We start from the raw sequence: 22791 nt of genomic DNA, 5'->3' as shown, positions 1-22791 counted from the left end.
TCACTTTTTTAACTGGTTCAATCATTCTTGCTCAAACGTTAGTGTAAACGGTTGTATTTTTTATGTTTAAATAAAATCGATAAAGTTGAATTAAACCATTTTGTAGGCTTATATTTTCTTTACCACTGCCATACACTGTCATCAATTTGGCATCTTCTGTGTCCTGCACGAGACTGTAATTAGTCGTCTCCAGACTCAAATAGATGGTGGCCATCGCTCGAAAGCTCGTTTCTTCGTCTATTTCTTGACCTTCAGTGACCTTGCCACGTGGCGTAATTTTTTCGCCCTTTGAGCTTTTCAATGAACGGTAAAGCGACTCCGCTGAAACGACTATTAAATGAACAATCGATAGAAGAGAGTACGAACAGAATGAGAATTGAGACAAGCTGTGGACCCACCCACGCTGAGCGAAGTACGGAAAGCGGCTACAGCTTAAAAATGGAAAGGCTGAAACGTTGAAAAGGACGGGTTCTCGGCCGAACTCCTTAAAGTTGAAAGCGAGCGGCTGTACTACGCACTCCTTCAAGTGATCGGAATGATCTGGGAAGGAGAGGAAATGCATTCGGGCAGGCTGGATGGTCTCATATGCCGTATCTTCAAAAAGGGTCACTGACTTGATTGTAAAAACTATCGAGGCGTAACACTCCTCAATAATGCCTACAAAATACATTCTAGAGTTCTTTTCAGTGTCCGTTGGAAGAATCGCTTGTCGACTGTTTTGCGGTTTTCAAGAAGGACGTTCAACGACGAACGATGTTCACCTTGAGACAAATTCTCGATAAGTTTCGGGAATACAACTTGCGGACTCATCATCTGCTTGTAGATTTCAAATCAGCGTACGACGCAGTGAAACGAAACTAATTGTGTCACATCATGTTAGAACATGGCTTTTCGACAAAGCTAATTATACTGATTCGTGCGATGCTCGATGAATCGAAATCAAGCGTCAATATAGCTGCTATGCTTTCGTGGTGTTAGATGGATTGAAGCAGGGCGACGCACTCTCAAATTTGTTGTTCAATACAGCACTCGAAGGTGCGATTCGAAAAACCAGCGTGCAGAGGAACGGAACCATCGTGAGGTGTGGAAGAGGCTTTTGTGCCCTTCAAGAAAGAAGCTGATAGTACTCGGCGTCATTGAGAGAAAAATTCTACGCTCAATACTCGGCGGTACAGAAGTGAGTGGAGAATGGCGCAGAAACATGAATCTTGAGCTGTACCAATTATACATACATGAGGACATTGGAAGACTTATAAAATACGACAGACTATAGTGGGCTAGACATGTAGCAAGAATGTCGGAAGAGAGAATGGTCTACGTAATGCTCAGCTGGGAGAGGTCGTCGACAGCAGGAAAGACCTTGAACTCACTGGGTATGCGCAATCGAAGTAGGTGCGCGCGCAGCGGGAGTACAGAGCTCCTGGAGAACGATAAACGTCTTCTTAAACTGTTAACGGTGGGGGTAATCAACACTTCTTCCATTGTACATTCCGACCACATCGGAAATACCTGCACTAGACAATACAGAGGAGTTTTTTTTGTTCCTTGATTCATATTCGAACACATCGTCTATATATAGTGTTTTATTCATCTTAATTAAACGTAACTGTTACACTTGTAGCTGTAATTTTCTCCTTAAACTGATTTTGAATGAACGTTTTCGGATGTCATTCCCGGATATTCTTTGTTTCACCTGTTGATGCTGTTTACAGTGACTCTTTTCAATGTGGTAGCGTCTTTTATTGGTTTCAGTTTCTGTCATTAGCTGTTTCAGTTGATGCATATGTCACAGTCAGAATTCCTTGCATATTTCTTCACCTTTCTCACGAATTATGACAGTGATTTTTGCAGTCTCTTCCGTATTTTCTTTTGTTGCACTTGCACGTGAATTGTGTACTTGTGTTTTAATTTCAAAAGTGGAATCCTTATCAAATAGCCCTTCCTGAAAAGCCATCCTAGACGTATCCGTTTCACGAAATTTAAGCAAACAAAATCTTTTTTCATCTTCTAGTGTTCTTATCCGTATGCGAATGTTTCTTTACTTCTCAATAACTGTATTCTAGTCATCAATCGTGTACTAATAAAGGAAGGAGCAATAATAAATAAAATCTATTTTAGTTATTTTTTATATACCCTCGAACAGGTGAAACATAAACGAGTCCCTTTGCACAATGAAAAAAAAAATAATTGTATCTAAAAGAGGCAGCCTTACTTGCGCATTACCAACGGATAGAAAGCGGAACACCGCCGGTACAAGCCGAGTTTTGGCAGAATGATATCAAAAATTGTTCCTCACGAAAGATGCATAAAAATTTAACAGGACTGATAATGCCATTTTTCTTCGTACTGCGACAGCGAAAAAGCTTCAGGACACAGCTGTTTGCGTAGTACAATCAATAATAAGCACATGTTGATCGTTTGTTTTTCACTTACTCCTTTGCCAAGGTTTATTTCAGCTCACTTGCACAGCTTAGCTTATGTTTTATTCTCACATGCTAATTTTTTTCAATACGCGTCAGCATCATTTTTGTTTCTTTTTTTTCAGTGTGTTTTCCTTTATTTTATCATTATATTACTTTATATTATTTCTTTCATTTTTATATAATCATTCACACACACATCACCTGGCTGGCTTCTGCATTTTAATGTTTTTCCTTATTTTCTTTAAGAGGGAGTTGGTTTTCTGAGTTTTTTGTTAATTTTTTTTTTGCTACATTATTTGTTGGTTTTCCCTATCTCAACAGCATCTTTTTCGGAGCTTTTCTTATTCTCTTACGCTCTTGCTTAATATTTATCTCGATCTCGCTCGCTCGCATTGCTAGTTCGCGTCCTGTACTGCGCGTCTGTCGAGGCTGCTCTTTTTTGCTTCAGTTCCCTTCCTTAACGATTAGCATTCTTCAGCTGGTTGGACAGCCAGTCGAGACCCTCGTACAGACCGTCTCCGCTGGTTGCGCAGGTTGCCTGAATGTACCAGTTGCGATTTCTCAGCGAATGCAGGCCCAGCTTGTCGGTGATCTCCGCGGCATTCATTGCATTTGGTAGATCCTGGAAAGTGAAAGACAATCGTGATTAGGGGAGTTTGAAGCTGTTTGTTGTCAGGGTGACGTTATATAATATCAATACAATGTCACCGATAGAATGACATTTGGAAAAGTCACTTATTGTGATTGCATAGATTTTTTTTAATTAAGATGTCTGTTTAATAGAGCTAATAATAATATACCAAACTGATGACGTCCCGATTCTACGCAAAAATAGTTGGAACGAAGTCAAGTGGCAAAATTCAACGCATCAACATAGGATTGGATAATACAACTCGTAGGTTCTTTCGATGCAGGACTTTGTTTTTTGTATAGGAATGCGAATCCAAAAAAAAAATAAAACCGTACAAACAATGGTCAGGTTTTGAACATTTATAGCTTAACCCATTTTAAACAGATTTTTGATGTCATACCTACACCTACTGCTTGGAAATAGTTCTACGCATCGATGCGATTAGACTAGATAAAATTAAATTAAATGATGGTAGAAATTTCAATTAATATCGAGTAATATCTAAAGTTGCTTTTAAAGTCATGAGTATGGCTTTTCCTAACAAAGACGGCAGATGCGTATACAAAAGTTTTGCAAAGGAATTCCACACTTGAATATGTGTGTTATCATATTTTCAAAAAAGCCCCTTCACAAAACAAGAACCGACTGGCATTCTGCGCGATTCGTCAATACCGTAGAGAAGCTTGCCGTGCTCATCAGCAAGTGATTCATGTAACATTTTTTGCACTAACTTTTCTCGGAGTTGGCTGCGCCGATTTTCACAAACTTAGACTCAAATGAAAGGTCTTGTGGTCCCATACAAAATTCCTGAATATTATTTGGATCCGACTTCCCGTTCCGGAATTATGGGTTAAAATGTGCAAAAAATTGTGAAAATAAGTGACCAACTTTTTTCGGAGATGACTGAACCGATTTTCACAAACTTAGATTCAAATGAAAGGTCTTGTTGTCCCATAAAAAAATCCTGAAAATTATTTGGATCCGACTTCTTGTTCCGGAGTTACAGGAAAAAAATTGCAAAAATATGCAAAAAAAAATTAAAATATGTGTTTCAACTTTTCTCATAGATGGCGCGACCGATTTTCACAAACTTAGGTTCAAATGAAAGGTCCTGCAGTCCCATACGTAGTACCTGAATTTCATCCGGATCCGGAAATATAGGGTGAAGTAGTGTGTTAAAAATTTTATACCATCACTGAAAATGGCGAAAAACCGTAAAAAAATCTAAATCGACCTCAAATCTTTTCCAATTGATAGTTTTTATCAGTAGACCGTCAAACAAACCGATTTCGGATAACTCTTTTAAGAATCGAAGAAAATTATTTTGAAGAATACCACAGTATTATATATGACAGTAAAATTGATATGAGAAAGGCATCATTACACCACTAGGTGGATTAAAACAAGTTTTTTTTCTCCTCTTCAGAAACCACAATCTTAATTCATCCCCAGTTTTAATTTTTTCTGTCTTCAGGCTTTAAATTTCCATTATGAGGCAAACCTGGAGACCATTGAATTTCACAAACCGGTAGTGCCCGAAAGCTTTTGCATCTCAAAAAAAGTCCCTGCTAAATTTGAACCAAATCGGACCATAGAAAGAGGATCCGCACGGCGGTAAAAATTTTCCGATATCCAGAAACTAGATGTAGAAATGCACGAAACCATGAAATGTCGTGTCATCTCGAAAAAAAAACGGTTTTAGAAAATAATCGACTTTAGGGCTTGAAAAAATTAACCATTTTTTGACCGATTTTTTCCAATTTTTTTTCAAATAATACCAGATCTCGACGTTCCATACATTTTTAAGGCGTCTGGCATCAACTAAAAAAAATCCGACGACCGAAATTTCATGTACATACATACATACATACATCATACATGTTTCACTGAAGTACATAAGCGAATTTCGTTTGATTGATGATATGCCAAGTTATGAACAACAATGAATAGTTGAGCGATGACTGGATATAACACAGCAAAAGCACCAAGTAAACAAATTCATGGAATTTGTATGTGACAATTCTATATTGAACTGACGCGAGTAATTTCGCACAAAAGTGGTAACACGCGGTCTAAAACTATAAACAGTAAACATTTCGATGCGGGTCGGTTCCCACTATCAATGCGTCACCAAAACACGAGCTGGCTAATACTGGATTCTCTGGTTTCTATCATTCAATGTATAATAACAATCAACAACTTCTTTCCCTAGTCGGTTATATAGACGAGCTGAAGAATTTCCGGTGTCAATTAAATTGATAGCATCAATTTATAACTGGTGAGAACGAGTATCAGTCCCATCCGAACTTAGCGTAAACTAATCAAAGAAAGTGGAAATAATATCCACGCGCGAAACCAGTATTGGAGGGCCCGTTATTATTAACTAAATAATTTATGGTTTCATCGCCATGCGGTGGCTTAGAATGTTGCAAACAATAATGTATAATAATAATGGAATTGGGTGATTTTTTTTCACAGACTGTAAAATATTACTGTAAAAACACAAACTCCAAAAAGGAGAATGAAAACATAATCAATTTTTTTAACATACAGGAAGTTCTTGCTCAAATCAAGACTCTTGAGAATTACTTTTAATTTGTTAGGAAATGATTGGTCTAAATTGCATTGTATTGACTATTTTACTTGGAGCTGTTAGCGGAATATATTCAATAGTTGCACTATTTATGTAATAAATAATTCCACTATTTCACTATCACGTTATTACACTTTCACAAAGTCACTAATTCTGTCTTTTCTAAGCTGCTCTATGTTATGTTATACTAGTTCTCAAGAGAGAGTTTGACTCGCGAGAGAGAAAAGTGAAACTCATGTCAGAAACGAAGTGAGGTCTGAGATAATAAAGTCATTATTAGTTTGTACTCCAGTTTAACTAGACGCATTTTTATTGAGTAGATACTCTATTAAACAGTTCTACAGTTCACTTTGTTTTATCGACGTTTTAAGGTTGTTTCACTCTATAATAATTAATGTCGAATTTTGTAAATACTCTCAAATTCTGATAGGATTTAAAATTTTACAAAATATTCTACAAATGTTTTACTCCGAATGCCTATAATCAGAATGATGACATCTCATCCGTAATGTTGGCAATAATTCAAAACATTTAATCCGAAATGACTGTTGGCAGTTTCGGTAGCTTTACATTGTAATTGACAAGTCATTTGCTCGTTTCAAACAAAACTATAACAAAATACAAAGAGATAATAAATGATTTTTCAAAAGTGTTAAGACCCTACAAACCCCTTAGTTAGGGCGAGTTTTTTTTTAATTTCATTATAAATTTGAATTCATATGTGAACCATAGAATTGATTAATTTCAATGTCATTGTGCTTCATATCACTTTGATTGTATACAACAGTAATAATTTAATCAATTATAAATAACCTTGTAATATTTCGATTGTTCAAAACCTCAAAAATCAGTGGATAAAAGTGTCTGAAGATCCAAACATCGAAAGGTAAAGTTATGGGCCTTTGTATCTTGGGTGTCGAATGACAATTTGTTCATTGAATACCTTGAAAAGAGTGAAACGGTCAATATTGAATACTACCAAAGACATCATATTAACAAGATATCCAGCTCTCACATTTCCCGAACAAATCATGGGCAACATCCTTTTTTGCGAGCATGTCACCCTCAGGTGAGTCCGCATCGAATCTCATACATAGAAGTAGAGGAGAGAAATGTTAAATTCGTGCGCACCAAACTAGCAGGGCTGCGCACCCATACAATTGACATGATATGTTGAATGTGATGCCGTGCGATGGCGTTGCTGAACTGAAGATTGATTTCGCTCCAAGCTGACAGAGTCATGTGTTTATTGCTCTGGGTAGCCGGCTACCAAGAATGTTTTAAAGTATTATCGTTTTATGTGTTACTTTGTGCTGGCAATATAATGCACGAAACAGTCAATCTCCGAAATTGACAAAACTCCGGACAGCCGGCTGTCGAGTATGCAGTCACTCGTTTATGCATCTACCTTTCGTGTTTTTTTTAGTCATGCAAAAAAAACACATGTGGATTGATAAAAAAAGGTATCATCTCACTGCTAGGTGGATTAAGTACGTTTTTATAAATGAAACTACGTGATACAAAATAAACGAGCGAATAGGATTTAAACAAAAAAGTTGATTCATTACATTGAAATATTCTAAACAGTTATTATAAAATCATTTTAAATCACCAAACAAAGGATTTCACACGCGTCTTGATTCTTTATTATTTCCGCTTTATTATTTTAATTATTTATTAAAATTATTAATTGGTTATATTAGTTGATCTGGGCAGCCGGCTACCGAGAAAAATATTAATTTACTGTTTGAAATATTAATATCAAGTGTTTTTTACTATGTATTCAAAATACCGATACATGTTATCTCTGTTATTAACTTTGTAATATAAACGGATTTGCGCAATGGTTGAATTTTATCATTCATTTTATAATCCTGAAAGACAATCAATAACATGGAAGAAGAAATCATTCCTAATAAAACTTTTCTCCGAAGCTAGACGGAAATTGATAGGTTGAATAAAGAGATGATTTAGTAAAATAGAGTAATCAGAATTAAAACATTGAAAATATCTGATAACTGAAAGGAAAAAGAAACTCCTGCAATTGTCGCCTTTTACGACATGGAAGCAGGAACCCAGTGGATCTATTCTTCATTCAATTTTTTTCCGCCGGATTCCACACGGCATCTAGGCTGGTACAGTCCGGAGAGAGCTAATAGGTACTATCAATCTCCTAGTGGACCCCAGCCCCTCGATAATCGAAAGAGAGAGTGATTAAAGAAAAACTGTCACTTGCTTATACGCCCTTTTGAAAAATTACCCGAGAATTATGAATTTAGATTTTATTTCCCTAATAAAAATGAATGTAGATTTTAATTCCCTAATAATCTAGAATATAATTCTCTAATAAAAAGTTAGCAACACTGCTTCAATGCATTCGTATTAGATTGCGCTACACAAAATAAACAAAACTAAATATTTTCTGTTACAAAAGCAGTTTGTCGGAAAAATAAATAGTTTTACAACATTCCATACTCATTGCCTTTCGCGTGTTAAATTAAAGGTTTATTTTTTGCGGGTTTACGTAAATCTTTATATCGCAATAATTTCTGCAAGAGGAAATCCATATAGGAATGTGTTTGTTGCTAATCAAATGTGTCAGCGGAAGTAAGCTGAAACTAAAATAATTTTTCTCGAGCAGTTTGAAAACGGAAGAGTTTTAGACTAGGATTTTGATTGATAATCCGGGCTTTGATTTGATTTGATTTGATTGGTAATCCGGGCAAACGCCCGCAACTAGAAAGAGGTGATTTCTGTAGGTGCGCGTCCTGTAAGAATTTCCATAGATCACCAGTAAATATTTCTTCAGGGTTTTTAATTGACGGAACTAATTATACGTTACAGTTTCGATATACAATTCAATTTAATGAAAAATAAATGAAACTTTTCATCATTCCTCGAGCATCAAAGCATTCACGACCCTATAAAGATATTAGAAATGATAATATTCATCATCTATCATACTATCAGTAGCGACGTCCTCTTTTGATTCGAATTGTATTAAATCACATGAAACTAATCAAAACACTGATAAGATATGCCAGCGCGCATATATTAAAAATACTTAATTGATGTTATGCTGGTATGAGAAAAGAGAAACACTCAACTAGAATAACACTAATGTCGTTCTTTTTTTTGTTAGCTCTACACTGGTGTAATGCAGCACCGACTAGACTCGCTGCAATTTGAGTATAATCAAGGCAGTCTTTGCTGTCCTATACCGGAGTAGGCAAAGCCTTGGTATTACATTCCTGTAGTGGAATTTGTTTCCCTTCTGTTTCAACAGACTTCGCAGCCGATTCAGAGTGTACAGAACCATTGCATGGCTGGTGCTGCGATGCTACTGACACTACGAATCCTTCCAGGTCGGGGCTCGAACATACGACAACCGCAATGTGCCGGGATTTATTTGTATCAGGTTCCGATAGGTGGCTGTACCGGCTGAGGCTGGATAAAATACATAGATGATAATGCCTTTAAAGTGAGTGTGTACAGTGCCTAACGAATTGTCATCGCCGTTCCAGTGACAGCTGTTCTTGTTTTCGTATTATTCACACTCGAAAATGTCTGTTTATGTGCCCAATTCTCGCCATTTGCGGGAAGTTTTACTTTTCTGTTTCAATTCGAAAAAAAATGCAACTGAAGGACATCGAATGCTTTCAGAAACTTACGGTGATGCTGCTCTGAGAAAAAGAACGTGTCGGGAGTGGTTACAACGTTTTAAAAATGGTGATTTCGATGTCGAAGACAAACATGATGGTGTAAGAGAAAAAACCTTCAAAGATGAATAACAATTTACTACGAACTCTTAAAACCGGGTGAAACCATCACAGGAGATCGCTACCGAACGCAACTGATGCGCCTTAGTCGCGCGCTAAAAGAAAAGCGGCCACAATATCAAGAGCGACATGGCAAAGTCATCCTCTAACATGACAATGCTCGGCCTTACGTCGCAAAAGTGGTCAAAAGTACCTGGAAACGCTGAAATGGGAAGTCTTGCCCCACCCGCCGTATTCCCCAGATGTCGCCCCTTCTAACTTCTACCTATTCCGTTCGAATGCACACGGCCTGGCAGATCAACATTTTCAATCCTTCGAAGAGTTGGAAAATGGATTGCTTTATGAATAGCGTCAAAAAAGGACTCCTTTTTTTCGAGCCGGGATCCGAAAATTTCCGGAAAGATGGGAGAAAGTGGTCGCTAGCGACGGACAATACTTTGAATAATACATCTGTAAGCAATTTTTCGCAATAAAGCTTTAAATTTTTGAAAAAAAAAAACGGCGGAAGCAAAGTTGTACACCTAATAAAATCTGTATAAAATGTTCATTTCGGCCTAAGTAACAATGAAAGATTCTCTTTGTTTACTTTTTCTTTCGATTATTACGGTACTCTTAGCAATTCTTATCTCCAATTATTTACTAGTAATAATAACTAAAGCTCTCATCTTCGTATCCACACTGCAAAAAATACCAAAATAAGCAGGAATATTTCGCAATAATCGAAAGAGAAAGTAAACAAAGAGAATCTCTCATTGTTACTTAGGTCGAAATGAACATTGTCGCCCCTTCTGACTTCTACCTATTCCGTTCGATGGCACACGGCCTGGCAGATCAACATTTTCAATCCTTCGAAGAGTTGGAAAATGGATTGCTTTATGAATAGCGTCAAAAAAGGACTCCTTTTTTTCGAGCCGGGATCCGAAAATTTCCGGAAAGATGGGAGAAAGTGGTCGCTAGCGACGGACAATACTTTGAATAATACATCTGTAAGCACTTTTTCGCAATAAAACTTAAAATTTTTGAAAAAAAAACGGCGGAAGCAAAGTTGTACACCTAATAAAATCTGTATAAAATGTTCATTTCGGCCTAAGTAACAATGAAAGATTCTCTTTGTTTACTTTTTCTTTCGATTATTACGGTACTCTTAGCAATTCTTATCTCCAATTATTTACTGGTAATAATAACTAAAGCTCTCATCTTCGTATCCACACTGCAAAAAATACCAAAATAAGCAGGAATATTTCGCAATAATCGAAAGAGAAAGTAAACAAAGAGAATCTCTCATTGTTACTTAGGTCGAAATGAACATTGTCGCCCCTTCTGACTTCTACCTATTCCGTTCGATGGCACACGGCCTGGCAGATCAACATTTTCAATCCTTCGAAGAGTTGGAAAAATGGATTGCTTTATGAATAGCGTCAAAAAAGGACTCCTTTTTTTCGAGCCAGGATCCGAAAATTTCCGGAAAGATGGGAGAAAGTGGTCGCTAGCGACGGACAATACTTTGAATAATACATCTGTAAGCACTTTTTCGCAATAAAGCTTTAAATTTTTGAAAAAAAAAAAACGGCGGAAGCAAAGTTGTACACCTAATAAAATCTGTATAAAATGTTCATTTCGGCCTAAGTAACAATGAAAGATTCTCTTTGTTTACTTTTTCTTTCGATTATTACGGTACTCTTAGCAATTCTTATCTCCAATTATTTACTAGTAATAATAACTAAAGCTCTCATCTTCGTATCCACACTGCAAAAAATACCAAAATAAGCAGGAATATTTCGCAATAATCGAAAGAGAAAGTAAACAAAGAGAATCTCTCATTGTTACTTAGGTCGAAATGAACATTGTCGCCCCTTCTGACTTCTACCTATTCCGTTCGATGGCACACGGCCTGGCAGATCAACATTTTCAATCCTTCGAAGAGTTGGAAAATGGATTGCTTTATGAATAGCGTCAAAAAAGGACTCCTTTTTTTCGAGCCGGGATCCGAAAATTTCCGGAAAGATGGGAGAAAGTGGTCGCTAGCGACGGACAATACTTTGAATAATACATCTGTAAGCACTTTTTCGCAATAAAGCTTTAAATTTTTGAAAAAAAAACGGCGGAAGCAAAGTTGTACACCTAATAAAATCTGTATAAAATGTTCATTTCGGCCTAAGTAACAATGAAAGATTCTCTTTGTTTACTTTTTCTTTCGATTGTTACGTGTCGCTGCCGTTGCTATTAGTCAGTTTATTTGCATTTGATGTTTTTCTGTTCCTCACGAAAATGGCACATTTTTCCAACGAAGAATAAGCCGTAATTGCAATTGCTCTAAATGATATTTCCGTCATTTCAGCAGTTTAAAAACAAAAAAAAAAGAAAGAAGATTTGGATGCACGAACTTTGGCGAAAAAGAGCAATTGAGGGTGAATTCACTTCCTTGTATAAGCAGCTTGTGAATGACGAGATCGAGGAATATTTCCGATTGTCAGAAGCCTGTTTGATCTCGCTGTTGAGTAAAATTCATCCATGTCTTAAAAAGTATTACACTACATTCCGATTAGCAGTGACTCCCCAAGAGAGGCTGGCAGTTTGTTTAAGATATTTTCATTGATTTATTAACAAGATTTCTCTGTAAATGTCAAGAAAACTCCAACCAAAAATTGTATAACGATCATTGATATGGCTTATAGTTTGTGTTTGTCTAATGATTTCCGATATTTAGCAACAGGAGACACGGAAAAAAACCATAGCATTTAGTTACAGACTTGGGACTGTCTACCAGATTGTTCACGAAATATTTCGTGTGATTACCGATAAATTATTCGACGATGCAATGCCGAAACCAACAGAAGATATGTGGAAGAAGATTGCTAACGATGTTTGTGGAATTTCCCGCTGTGTCTTGGAGCCTTGGATGAAAAGCATGCAACAATTCAAATACCTGCCAATAGTAACTTTGAGTCAACGCATGCTTTGGCCGTGCTTCGGACGTGTGTCGATACAGACACGGTCTAGTGAGAATATTCACATGGAGCTGCATTGAACAAATTTGAAGCGAAACCCGGACGGGATCCGGACCAGTCCCGTTCCGGATACGTCACTGCCTAGTGTGAATAGCGCTTAAACCGGTGTATTATAGGGCTATTATTCCAATAGTCATCTCATCAGCAGAGTCGCCTTGTTATATTACTGATTACTCGACTTTCATTCAATGAATTATGATTAATCGAATACAATATCTGAGCAATACTGCTGTTATAGCGACGCGAAAATTCGAAGCACCTAAAAGTCCAATAGAGACAGCAGATGTCATTCTAACTAATGGTTTGCATATGTCAGATGACTACTAGATGACTACATATAAATCATATCTAATAGCCTTCTGTCAAACGGCCATTATGCTAAACCTCCTTTCTATCAAACCGGTAATATATTTGTCTTAGACCTATTATTGTTTATACTATTTTGGTAACACTGTTTGGACTACATAGGGTCACTGTTGTCTAATTAGTTTTTTTTTGCGTATTACTAAACTTTCAATCAACCAATTGTGACAGAATCGGATACAATATCTTTGTTTGCTTCAGTTTTGGCAAGCATTATCACACTATTATCACTATTTGTTTTTATTTTTACAGAAATTTTCTAATATCGTCCATAATTCAGGGTGTTATTTAATTCAGCGTGAGGATTGACTGCTCTTACTGGACTATTCAAACGATCGACTCACCTGTTTGTTTGCAAATATAAGTAAAACCGCATCTCTAAGCTCGTCTTCTGCCAGCATTCGCATCAGTTCTTCTCTGGCTTCGCCGATACGCTCTCTGTCGTTACTGTCTACGACAAAGATAAGTCCCTGAAACAAACAAAGGTACATTATCAGTTCTCCTAGTCACTCATTAGATTAGTATTGATTCTTACTTGTGTGTTCTGAAAGTAATGCCTCCACAGTGGCCGAATCTTGTCCTGACCGCCCACGTCCCATACTGTAAAACTAATATTTTTGTATTCTACAGTCTCCACATTGAAACCTGCGAAAGAGCAAAAAAAAAAGCGGAAAAAGGTAACGGTAAACGGTGTAATAGCTATGGGAACCTGTTTTACAGTTTACATACCAATGGTAGGAATCGTTGTAACAATTTCTCCTAATTTTAGTTTATACAGGATTGTGGTTTTACCAGCGGCATCCAATCCAACCATCAGTATTCTCATCTCCTTCTTGCCGAACAACCCTTTGAACAGATTCGCGAAAACGTTCCCCATTGTTGCTGGTGGTGCCTTTTGTTGTTCGCTGTTTTCTTTAAAGGTTCGCTTCTTAGAAAAGAACGCGAAATACCCTAACCTAAATCAACAAATAGATCCTGCTTCCGGTGTGCTTGCGTTGTTTTTGATGAAAGAAAAAGTACGATGGGGCTGTTTATACTATTGCGTTGATTTTTTTCGCTACGATATTTTTCTATTGGAACAGAATGATTTTCAGTGGTGAATCTGTAATAAGAATGGGTATCGATTAGAAATGGTTCCACCTACATCTATCCTTCTGTTTTCTATACACGATAGGATATTTTGTACTTGAACTGAACAAACACATAACGGTCCGTAAAGGTCTTATTAAAAAAAAACTAACCGCAATAGCCGCTGAGGTACAAGGCAACACAAGTTTTAAGTAATTTATATTGGTAATGTGGACCAAACCTTTGCGTTTATGATTTGCTTGTATGCTTTCTAGCGTGTAACGTAACGGTAACGGTTTGTCATCCCGTTACGTGACTGTGATAGAAAGTGATACTGATATGTCGCTTACTCCCTCAAAACCATCGTCTCTGTCATTATAGCAGAAGAAATTAGAAATTACTCGCTAATATTTAAAATTTCATTCTGTTATTACGAAATCGATTTGATCTGTTCAGTTCGATACGTATTTTACAATTAGTAGGTATCATAATATTACTAATAGAACAAAAATTTGCTAAGCTGAAAGTGACTGACCATTTTCTCTGAATTATTATATAGAAAACAAAAATGTGTGCTACATCAAAAGTTTTCAAATAAGTTTAAGTGTATACGGTAACACGAATTTCGCTCACTTTCAACTACCAGATGCGCTCCTTTTTTGTTGTGAACAAAACCCATTTGGTTTCGGAAATAATTTCATCTTAAGATTCGAATTATGAAAAGAGTTTTGGTAAAACGGGTTAAACGGGCTAGTGTTGTCACTCTAATTGCGGGTACTTGATTCGCTGTAGTTTCCTACCTAATATAAAACAATTTTGATAGGTCGTATTGGACCTGCTTCAGAATTGTCGATCAATCTTAGTTAAAGTAAAGCGTGAAGTAATAAGGATTTACATGATTCATGCGGTCATTGAATTTATTTGTTATATACTGACCCTTCTCAAGTAGCATGCTAGGTTGCTGTCCTGTATTTTTCTATTGATTGGGCAAATTAATCAAGTTAGTTTAGAATACAATCCCTGTAACTGTTGTGTCATTGAAAAAGTGCAATTTCACAGTTCGCTTTCACATCTTATCCAAGTCAGTCGATAAAACAAAACCGCTTACGTTCGGGACGGAAGAAACCAAGTACAGTATTGTGTAGTAAACAATATAACGACCTCGAAATGAGTGAACCAAAAGAACAAAAGCTACCGCCGACACGAAAGAATACAATTGTTGTTGACTTCAGGCAGTGCGAAATTCGACCTTCGATACGAGAACTTGAAGGTTTGCTTAAGGAGCAAATGCATCTTGACATTAAACGTGTGCATTTACTTCAATGCAATAAGACGAATAATGTTATTTACATACAGTTTTATAAAGAGTTGGGTGCAATTCAATTCGCAAAAGACAATAACAATGTGCACTATGTGGAGCACGAGAACCTTAAGTACAACATTCCAGTATATATGGAAGATAGTGCTATAGAAGTGCGTGTGTATGATCTTCCTTCAAGCGTCACCGATTCTTATAATTCTTATATTCGGTGTACGTTTGTTACGCATGCGCTTGAAGAGGCCTATACATTCTTATGTGACTTTCGATCAAGATACAAGAATTCCGTGCAAATCACTTGTTACCTATGACAATCAGATGGCCACATGTGAATATTGCCAAAAAGCTGTTCACTACGGTAAGCCATGTGATAAACTGGACAAGGAGACTATCACACCGTGCTTCCTTCACACCAACCCCAAGCAACCCCAGTACATCTGTGACAGCCACCAATAACCCTTCAACGAAACCATCAGTATCCCCTATAGAACAAAGTACACCAGCTGCAGTTAACAACTTACCCTCCAACCAACCAGCAACTGCAACCAATGTACAACAAGGCGCATCTACAGCAACTCTCAACGAGCCCAAGACTACGATCAACAAGGAAAACGAAAAGAAAACGGAAATCACACACAACACCGACGATGAAGCAATGGATGATGAGATAAGCCGCGGAGGAAGTGACCCCCGATCCTCGTTGGATAGAAATGGAAACTCATCTCCCCCTAGAAAAAGGGTGACAACGAGATCCAATAACAAAAAAAAATTTTAGGTAACAAAAAAGTAAGCCAATCGACCACGTAAAGCTTTTACGTGAAAAGGCCAGAATAAAAATTTTATTATATAAAAAAGCGCAATTTTTCTGTGTTGTGCAACTTATCTTTAGCTTCCTCCGTTGTTACGAATATTTATTCACAACGATTGTGCAACTGATACAAAAACTCATGCATCGATCCCATTACATAGGCAGTAAAAAAATCAGTGAAAAAACAATTGTGAACCTCGTGAAAACTACTGTGTAATGTAAACAAGAAATGGAATGACGTTTATAAAAACATAAACTTTATTTCTGATGAATAAGTTTCACATTTGATTTTCAATAAAACTGCGCTTAACACAAACATGGATCTTGTAAAATAATATGCACATGAAAAATAATAATGCTACATATTGTAGAATTGATCTCTTAACAAAATAATAACATTCAATTATTTTTAATGAGGATCATCGGAATGGTGTTTAAAATGCGTATATTCAAACATTCCTAAAATTTTCAGACGATTTTGATCAAACTAATGTTTTATTGAACCTGAGAAATCTCGAAATGAATTTTTCCTGGATATTTTCCAATATGGCATCGATGGTAACAGTGAGTTGAATAGAAAATAGTTCACGCAACGTAATGATCTATATTATCTAAATAACAGGAAACATTTACATGTTAATATTTCGAAAAGAAATGCTCTACGTTTTTTGATTGAATTAAACAACAATACTTAACAATCATTCATCTTAGCGCGCCCAACTTTTGTGATACGCACTGTAGGTTTTATTTTGGTAAGCCCAAGTGCTGGAGTGGCAAAAACAAGTTGCCCAAGTGGTACTATATAACTATGAGTGTAACTTCGATGAGCTTAAATTTTCGTTCAATATCTTTAAGAAGTGAAGTCAGGTCTGCTCATTTTTTCGCGTCTATTCAAACCGAATACAAATTATCTGATTGATTTTTATTTTTATTGCGTAGGTAGTGCTGTATTTCAGTAACTTTCATGATAATATTCTCATGTTTGCAAGTTTTCAAAGTTCATTTCAAACAGATAAAACTTGCACAACTTTTTTGCAAGTTCTGAATTTTGTACCATTGTTTTTTTTCAAACTGAAGAAAACTCCACACACTGGACTCAGCAGAAAAATATTTTTACTGCAAGGTTCTCAATACGGCTTATCATTTTTTGCAATGCGGAGTGCATCATTTCGCTAATTTTTTTTCTATAAAAGATTTATAGCCATTTTGACGTATATTGTGTCCGATACAATTATGACAACCGTTTGGAAAATTTTTGATAAGTTGTACAATTGTTATAGTTACTCCCGTTTTACATTACGATGAGAAAATTTTTGCAGAACTTCTATAACTGCTAGTGAAACATGAACAAGTTAATGATTTGCTGCATAATTGTTTTAGATGTACTTAAAATTGTTCTACAGTGATTTTCACGGTAGTATTGCGAAACTTACGGTAGTATTGTGAAACTTAAAAGTTGCACAACCGAAATATTTAAAAATATTTCTGAACATAAGTAAAATAAATAACAATTCTAAAACAAAACGCCCCGAAACTATCATCAGGAGTCACTGTAAAAGCATTTACAATCGAATATAATCATAATCGCAAATAATAACATAACCGAACACATAACCTAACGGGCAAGACAGATCTCTATAGGTCCCAGCCCTGTCAAGTTGACACACCATCAAATAAAAAAATGATATTTTTTTACTACAGTGATCACTTCAATTTGCGTGATACTTGGAATAGGTAAAGTCAAATTAAGTGAAAGTGAGACCGGCAATAAGGGCCACTATTTAAAATTACTTTACTAGTTCAAACTGAGAAAAACTATTAATAATTTTATAGATGTAAAATAGAAACCATTTTAACATAAACAAGAAACAACAACCGTTAAGCGATTACACCGATGGAATTGTTTTACCTTTGAATTATAACAAAATTAGAATCCAAGACCCTATCTGAACTTATTTGAACGTGACACTGTTTTTGCCTTTCTCATTTAGAAAGGTTATGCAATCACTGTGGAAATCGACTTTTTAACCGAGGCCCGGAGGGCCGAATGCTATATACCATTCGACTCAGCTCGACGAACTGAGCAAATGTCTGCGTGTGCAACAAAAATGTGCACTCGATTTTTTCGGAGATGGCTGGACCGATTTTCACAAACTTAGAACTCAGAACTCAATGAAAGGTCTCTTGGTCCCATAGGGTGCTAATGAATTTTACCCGGATCGAACTTCCGGTTCGGGAGTAACGGGGTAAAATGTGCAAAAAAAATGAAGAAAGTGCACTCGATTTTCGCAGAGGCCGCTAAACCGATTTTCTTCAACTAAGATTTTAATTGAAGGCTTTGTAGTCTCATAAAATGCTATTGAATTTCATCTGGATCCGACTTCCGATTCGGAAGTTATGAGGTAAAATGTACAAAATGAACTAGAAACGTGCAAAAGATTTTCTCAAAGATCGCTCATCCAATTTTTATAAACTCAGATTCAAATGAAAGGTCTCACGGTGCCATACAAAATTTCCTAAATTTCATCCGGATACGACTCCCAGTTCCGGATCTATACGGTAAAGAGTGATAAATATTGTACACCGTCACTTAAACCGGCGAAACAAAATATATTGATAAATATATATTCCAAAATGGATCTCTCACTTTTCTCAGCGATAGTTTGACCGATTTCCACAAACTTATACTCAAATGAATGGTCTCATACGGAATTCCTGAATTACATCCGGATCCGACTTCCGGTTCCAGAGTTATAGGGTAAAGTGTATTAAATATTGTACACCGTTACCTAAACCGGCGAAACAAAAACCGCACAAATTTTTCTAAACTGGACTCAAAACTCCACAAATTGATAGCCATTATCAGTAGGCAACTAAATAAACCGATTCTGTCTAACCTGGTTTCCGGTTTTCGATTAACGACGGGAATAGTCATATGCTCAAAAGTGGATCTCACTCACTTTTCTCAGGACATATACAAAATGAAAGCTTTTCGTTTCCAATGTATGGTAATAAATCGGTCTTGTATAGATAATTTTCATCATTTATCATAGGCCATCAAACCGAGATATTTTTGAGTAACGTTGGAAGATATATCAAATTCGTTGTCGTTCATATGAACGATGACTAAGTTCTTGCTTTAGCTGAGTTCAATGGAGAGAAAGTAATGAATCAGGAACAGTACACATGTATTGAACTGTGTAATTTACAATTTTCTGTCTGCTAGTGAAGCCAGTCGTCAGTGCTAATCATTCTTGATAGTGACATCGTAACGTCCCAAATTTTCCAGTTTGATTTAATTGCATTTCACAATCGTCACTCCTTACGCGTTAAACTATTTTCTATACGGCCAAATCAGTCATATCCACAATGTAACACAAATCTGTTTGTGAGATACAATGGGGCCTCCGTAATAAACCGACGTCCACTGCACTAGCACTTACACAGTTTTTCTTCTTCCTCCGGAGAAAACGTACTTTCCTGCTGGACAAAAAGGTTAGCTGATTCATTCACGTCACACGCCGCAACACAGGATTGATCGTGGCCGTGTGGTGAAAATTCCGGTCCAGGCTTTCCTACCACACTACTAATCGCTAGGACAGGATACAGCACTAGCCGCGAAGGATCCAAACCGGACGGAAAACGGCCGATTTACGCAAAATATCCGATTTTCGTTGCAATGAACGCAAGAAACGACGGTCTAACACGTCAAGATGGCGGCGAATTTTCCTTAGAGACCTTTTATCTCGCTCTTTTGCCGTACAAAGTACTCCTACTTTCGCTGGTTCGGTGATTTTTTTTCACTCAGCGACCAAGAACGGTCACAACCTGTGCTCCTCTGTTCGCTTGTGGTTAGATGAAGAGCGTACTGCTATCCCACTCGGCACAGTTGCTGCCACGTCCTCCCTCAAAAAGTTGCTTGTAGGTATTCTCGCCTCGTTGCATACGGCTTGTACTAAAGATCGGGTTTGACGTTTTGTCAATTTTAAAAACAAGGCGAGAATAAATGGTTGCGTCATCATATTAGCCAATATAGGGTGAAGCATATAAATCGTGCGCATGATTCGATCAACACTTTAAACAAATGATTCGATCAACACTTTAAGCAAATATTTTGAAACTCAGATAAAAAAAACTTGAAATCTACGTAAACATTTCAAAAGGGCCTGAAAGTAATTGACACATTCTCTTTGTTTGCTTTCTCTTTCGATTATATCTGCGTTATTATACATATGTTCGTTACATATAGTAGTTAGAATGGAAATATCGTCTTTCATTTTCCATGAATATTTTGCAAGTAAACCTCAAAATTAAGAAGTTATTTACAGAAGATAATGCAATTGAAGAAAAACGCTCATTAGTTATGTGTCATTTTGAAACGTTTACGTCGAAATCAGCTCTCTGCTCTACGCAGACTCAACGTTGCTAGGTACACTTATCTATTGCTATACCGATTTTTGAACTCTATACCACAATAAACATATTCTCCTAAAAGAACCGATAAATCACCGTTCATACAGATAAACACCAATTTTCGATTTTGACTTGGGTTCTGAATTGAACATATCTACATAAATAAATCGACCATCACTGTAATCGACATTAGTTGATTTTTTTTAGAATTACTAAGGTGATGAGAAGAACAATGAAGAGAAAATAAGAAGCCAGTTGTCAGGTATTATCTTAGGTTTGAATACGTATATACATATTTGACTCATTTTGGGAGTTTTTTTTTATGGAATATATCCAATCTGCAGTCATATTTGATTATTATTGTGTAATCATATGAGTGCACAATTATAAATTCATCCTTTAGTCGGGCGCAAGAATAAATATGACGAGGGCAAGGCAAACCTCGGTGACGCAGCCCGAGTTCAACAAAGATCATTCTGAAACAGCGGCCTCTTGCTTGTAATCACCTCGTTCGCAAAATCTTCTCAAAACAGGTTGAATTTATCTTAATTAGGTACATTTACATCAATGGAACATACGCAAATACGTTTATGTGTTGTCAAACGGTTTGTGGTCTCACTATGCTTTAACCGGTCTGTGATTTCAATAAAATCAATCGAAATGTCATGTCATGTCATCAAGTTCCGTTGATTCAAGATGTAAATTATCAAATGGAAGCAATCAAATATAACCTTGAAATCCCTCCCAAGATGATTTTTAGCTGGCATTTTATTCACTCATACGACTTACTCTACGGTGTCTTCTGCTGAACTGAATCATTAGCAAGAATCTCTTTTGTTTATAAACTCGAGCACTGTTTTTCTTTTGCATTGAGTTAGCAATCTGAGAGCTATCCAAAATTTTGACATTTGTATATAAAAAAGGGATAGATGTGTTGAAATAAGTCTATTATATTAACTCTGAGAAAATAGAGAAAAAGACAGAATTAAAGATGTGTTTTTACATCAAAATTGAAACAAGATATCGCATTACGAAGCTCGAAACGAACGGGTTTTTGTAAGAGTGCTTATTCGATAAAATCGATCGACTTAATTGTATAACGTCACGGGGCGGTAATAAACAAAACAAATTACTCAATACTGAACTAGTAATGGTCATAAATCTTGATTAATTTTTCAAAAGGGCGTATAAGCAAGTGACAGTTTCTCTTTGAGCACTCTCTCTTTCGATTATTGTGATGTGATTAAAAAGATTTTCTTTGATATCACTATTCTGTTTGAAAGTCGAAAGTTTCGGCTATCATTTCATGCAAAGAGTTGAGTGATAAACGTGGAAACCGCTTGGTAATTAATAGAAGAGAAAGTAAACAAAGAGAAACTGTCACTTGCTTATACGCCCTTTTGAAAAGTTAACCGAGAAATGATCTTTTGTTATACTTCTGGGGGTTCCGAACTGTGGCACATTCACCCTACAGTGATTTATACAAAAAGGAACTAAATACACAAGTTAAGTACGCAGCCAGCCAACAAACTTTTCTGGTATTTCTGAGTAGCAACAGACACTTTTTTAACTATTAAAATATATATCGAAATAGAAAAAGAAAAATTCAACAGATTCAGATAAGTTGATGTTTCTATATTTGATCTTTCATGTACACCTGACTATTTGTTCCATATTGTACTAATATGTACTGTCACGCGAATGAGATTATTGGGGCAGAATGGTACTTACAGATGGACAAATAGTGGAAGCCAAAACGCCGGATAGCGCAGTTAATTCTATGATTCAGTTGATAGTAAAAACATCCCAAATATATTCCGACGCAAACCAGTCAATTATTTTCCTGTTTATTCCATTGACACAGAACGTCATTTACTTTTCACACCCAGTTTTTAACTTGGCACCACACAGCACATCGCACACTTCCTCCGCAAGGAAAATGACGTGAAACGCCTATTCCGATTTTACGTGTCGTTTCCGATCGCGACAAAAAGCTAGCACTGCCCAAAAAACAATGAATCCGATTGCTCTATTGTTTGTATGAATATAATTTTTACTAGCGAAATCACACCAACTTTTATAAAAAAGATACTGAAAACACGTATATTTCACGGAAAAATAACTTCCATAAGCACTGATGACGATGATTCGAATGAAAATTGACAAGTGGACAGACAGAACAGTACTAAATAGTTGACAGCTTAACAGGCGAATCTTTGTAACGATGTGACCGAAAACGGGCGAAACTGATTTTATTTGTGCTGCTTATACTGATAAACATCACTTGAACAGAAAAAGAAAGAATGATTGTTCCGCCGATTTCTGCTTTTACTCATTCAAGAAATCCTATTTGTCACTGTACTTACGGTAGGTGTCTGTTTTGCTGG

General features: G+C 36.5%; 1 protein-coding gene across 2 annotated transcripts; it reads right to left on the bottom strand.

The window, feature by feature from the left end:
* Positions 1-1565: 1565 nt before the first annotated feature.
* Positions 1566-22565, bottom strand: LOC131434851 (ADP-ribosylation factor 1). Of its 2 annotated transcripts, none has more exons than XM_058602055.1 (5): positions 22136-22565; positions 13527-13899; positions 13333-13442; positions 13142-13267; positions 1566-3045 (listed from the first exon to the last, which is right to left on the bottom strand). In XM_058602055.1, exons 2-5 carry the CDS (start codon positions 13672-13674, stop codon positions 2881-2883), a joined length of 549 nt encoding a protein of 182 aa, XP_058458038.1. In that variant the 5' UTR covers positions 13675-13899; positions 22136-22565; the 3' UTR covers positions 1566-2880. The 2 variants fall into 2 exon arrangements, with proteins under 2 accessions (XP_058458038.1, XP_058458037.1); XM_058602054.1 differs by lacking the exon at positions 22136-22565 and adding an exon at positions 19435-19737.
* Between the last annotated feature and the right edge of the window lie 226 nt (positions 22566-22791).

The sequence above is a fragment of the Malaya genurostris genome, chromosome 3 (genome assembly GCF_030247185.1).
Source record: "Malaya genurostris strain Urasoe2022 chromosome 3, Malgen_1.1, whole genome shotgun sequence".
NCBI classification, from domain to species: Eukaryota; Metazoa; Arthropoda; class Insecta; order Diptera; family Culicidae; genus Malaya; species Malaya genurostris.
This window is presented reverse-complemented; position numbering and strand designations above follow the sequence as displayed.

What these genes read in the sequence shown, in the direction of transcription:
- LOC131434851 (XM_058602055.1), bottom strand. Translation starts at nt 13,674, where the DNA reads ATGGGGAACGTTTTCGCGAATCTGTTCAAAGGGTTGTTCGGCAAGAAG. An exon ending in TACAACGATTCCTACCATTG is followed by an intron (nt 13,443 to 13,526) that starts GTATGTAAACTG and finishes GCTCTTTCGCAG; the next exon opens with GTTTCAATGTGGAGACTGTA. An exon ending in ATTACTTTCAGAACACACAA is followed by an intron (nt 13,268 to 13,332) that starts GTAAGAATCAAT and finishes TGTTTGTTTCAG; the next exon opens with GGACTTATCTTTGTCGTAGA.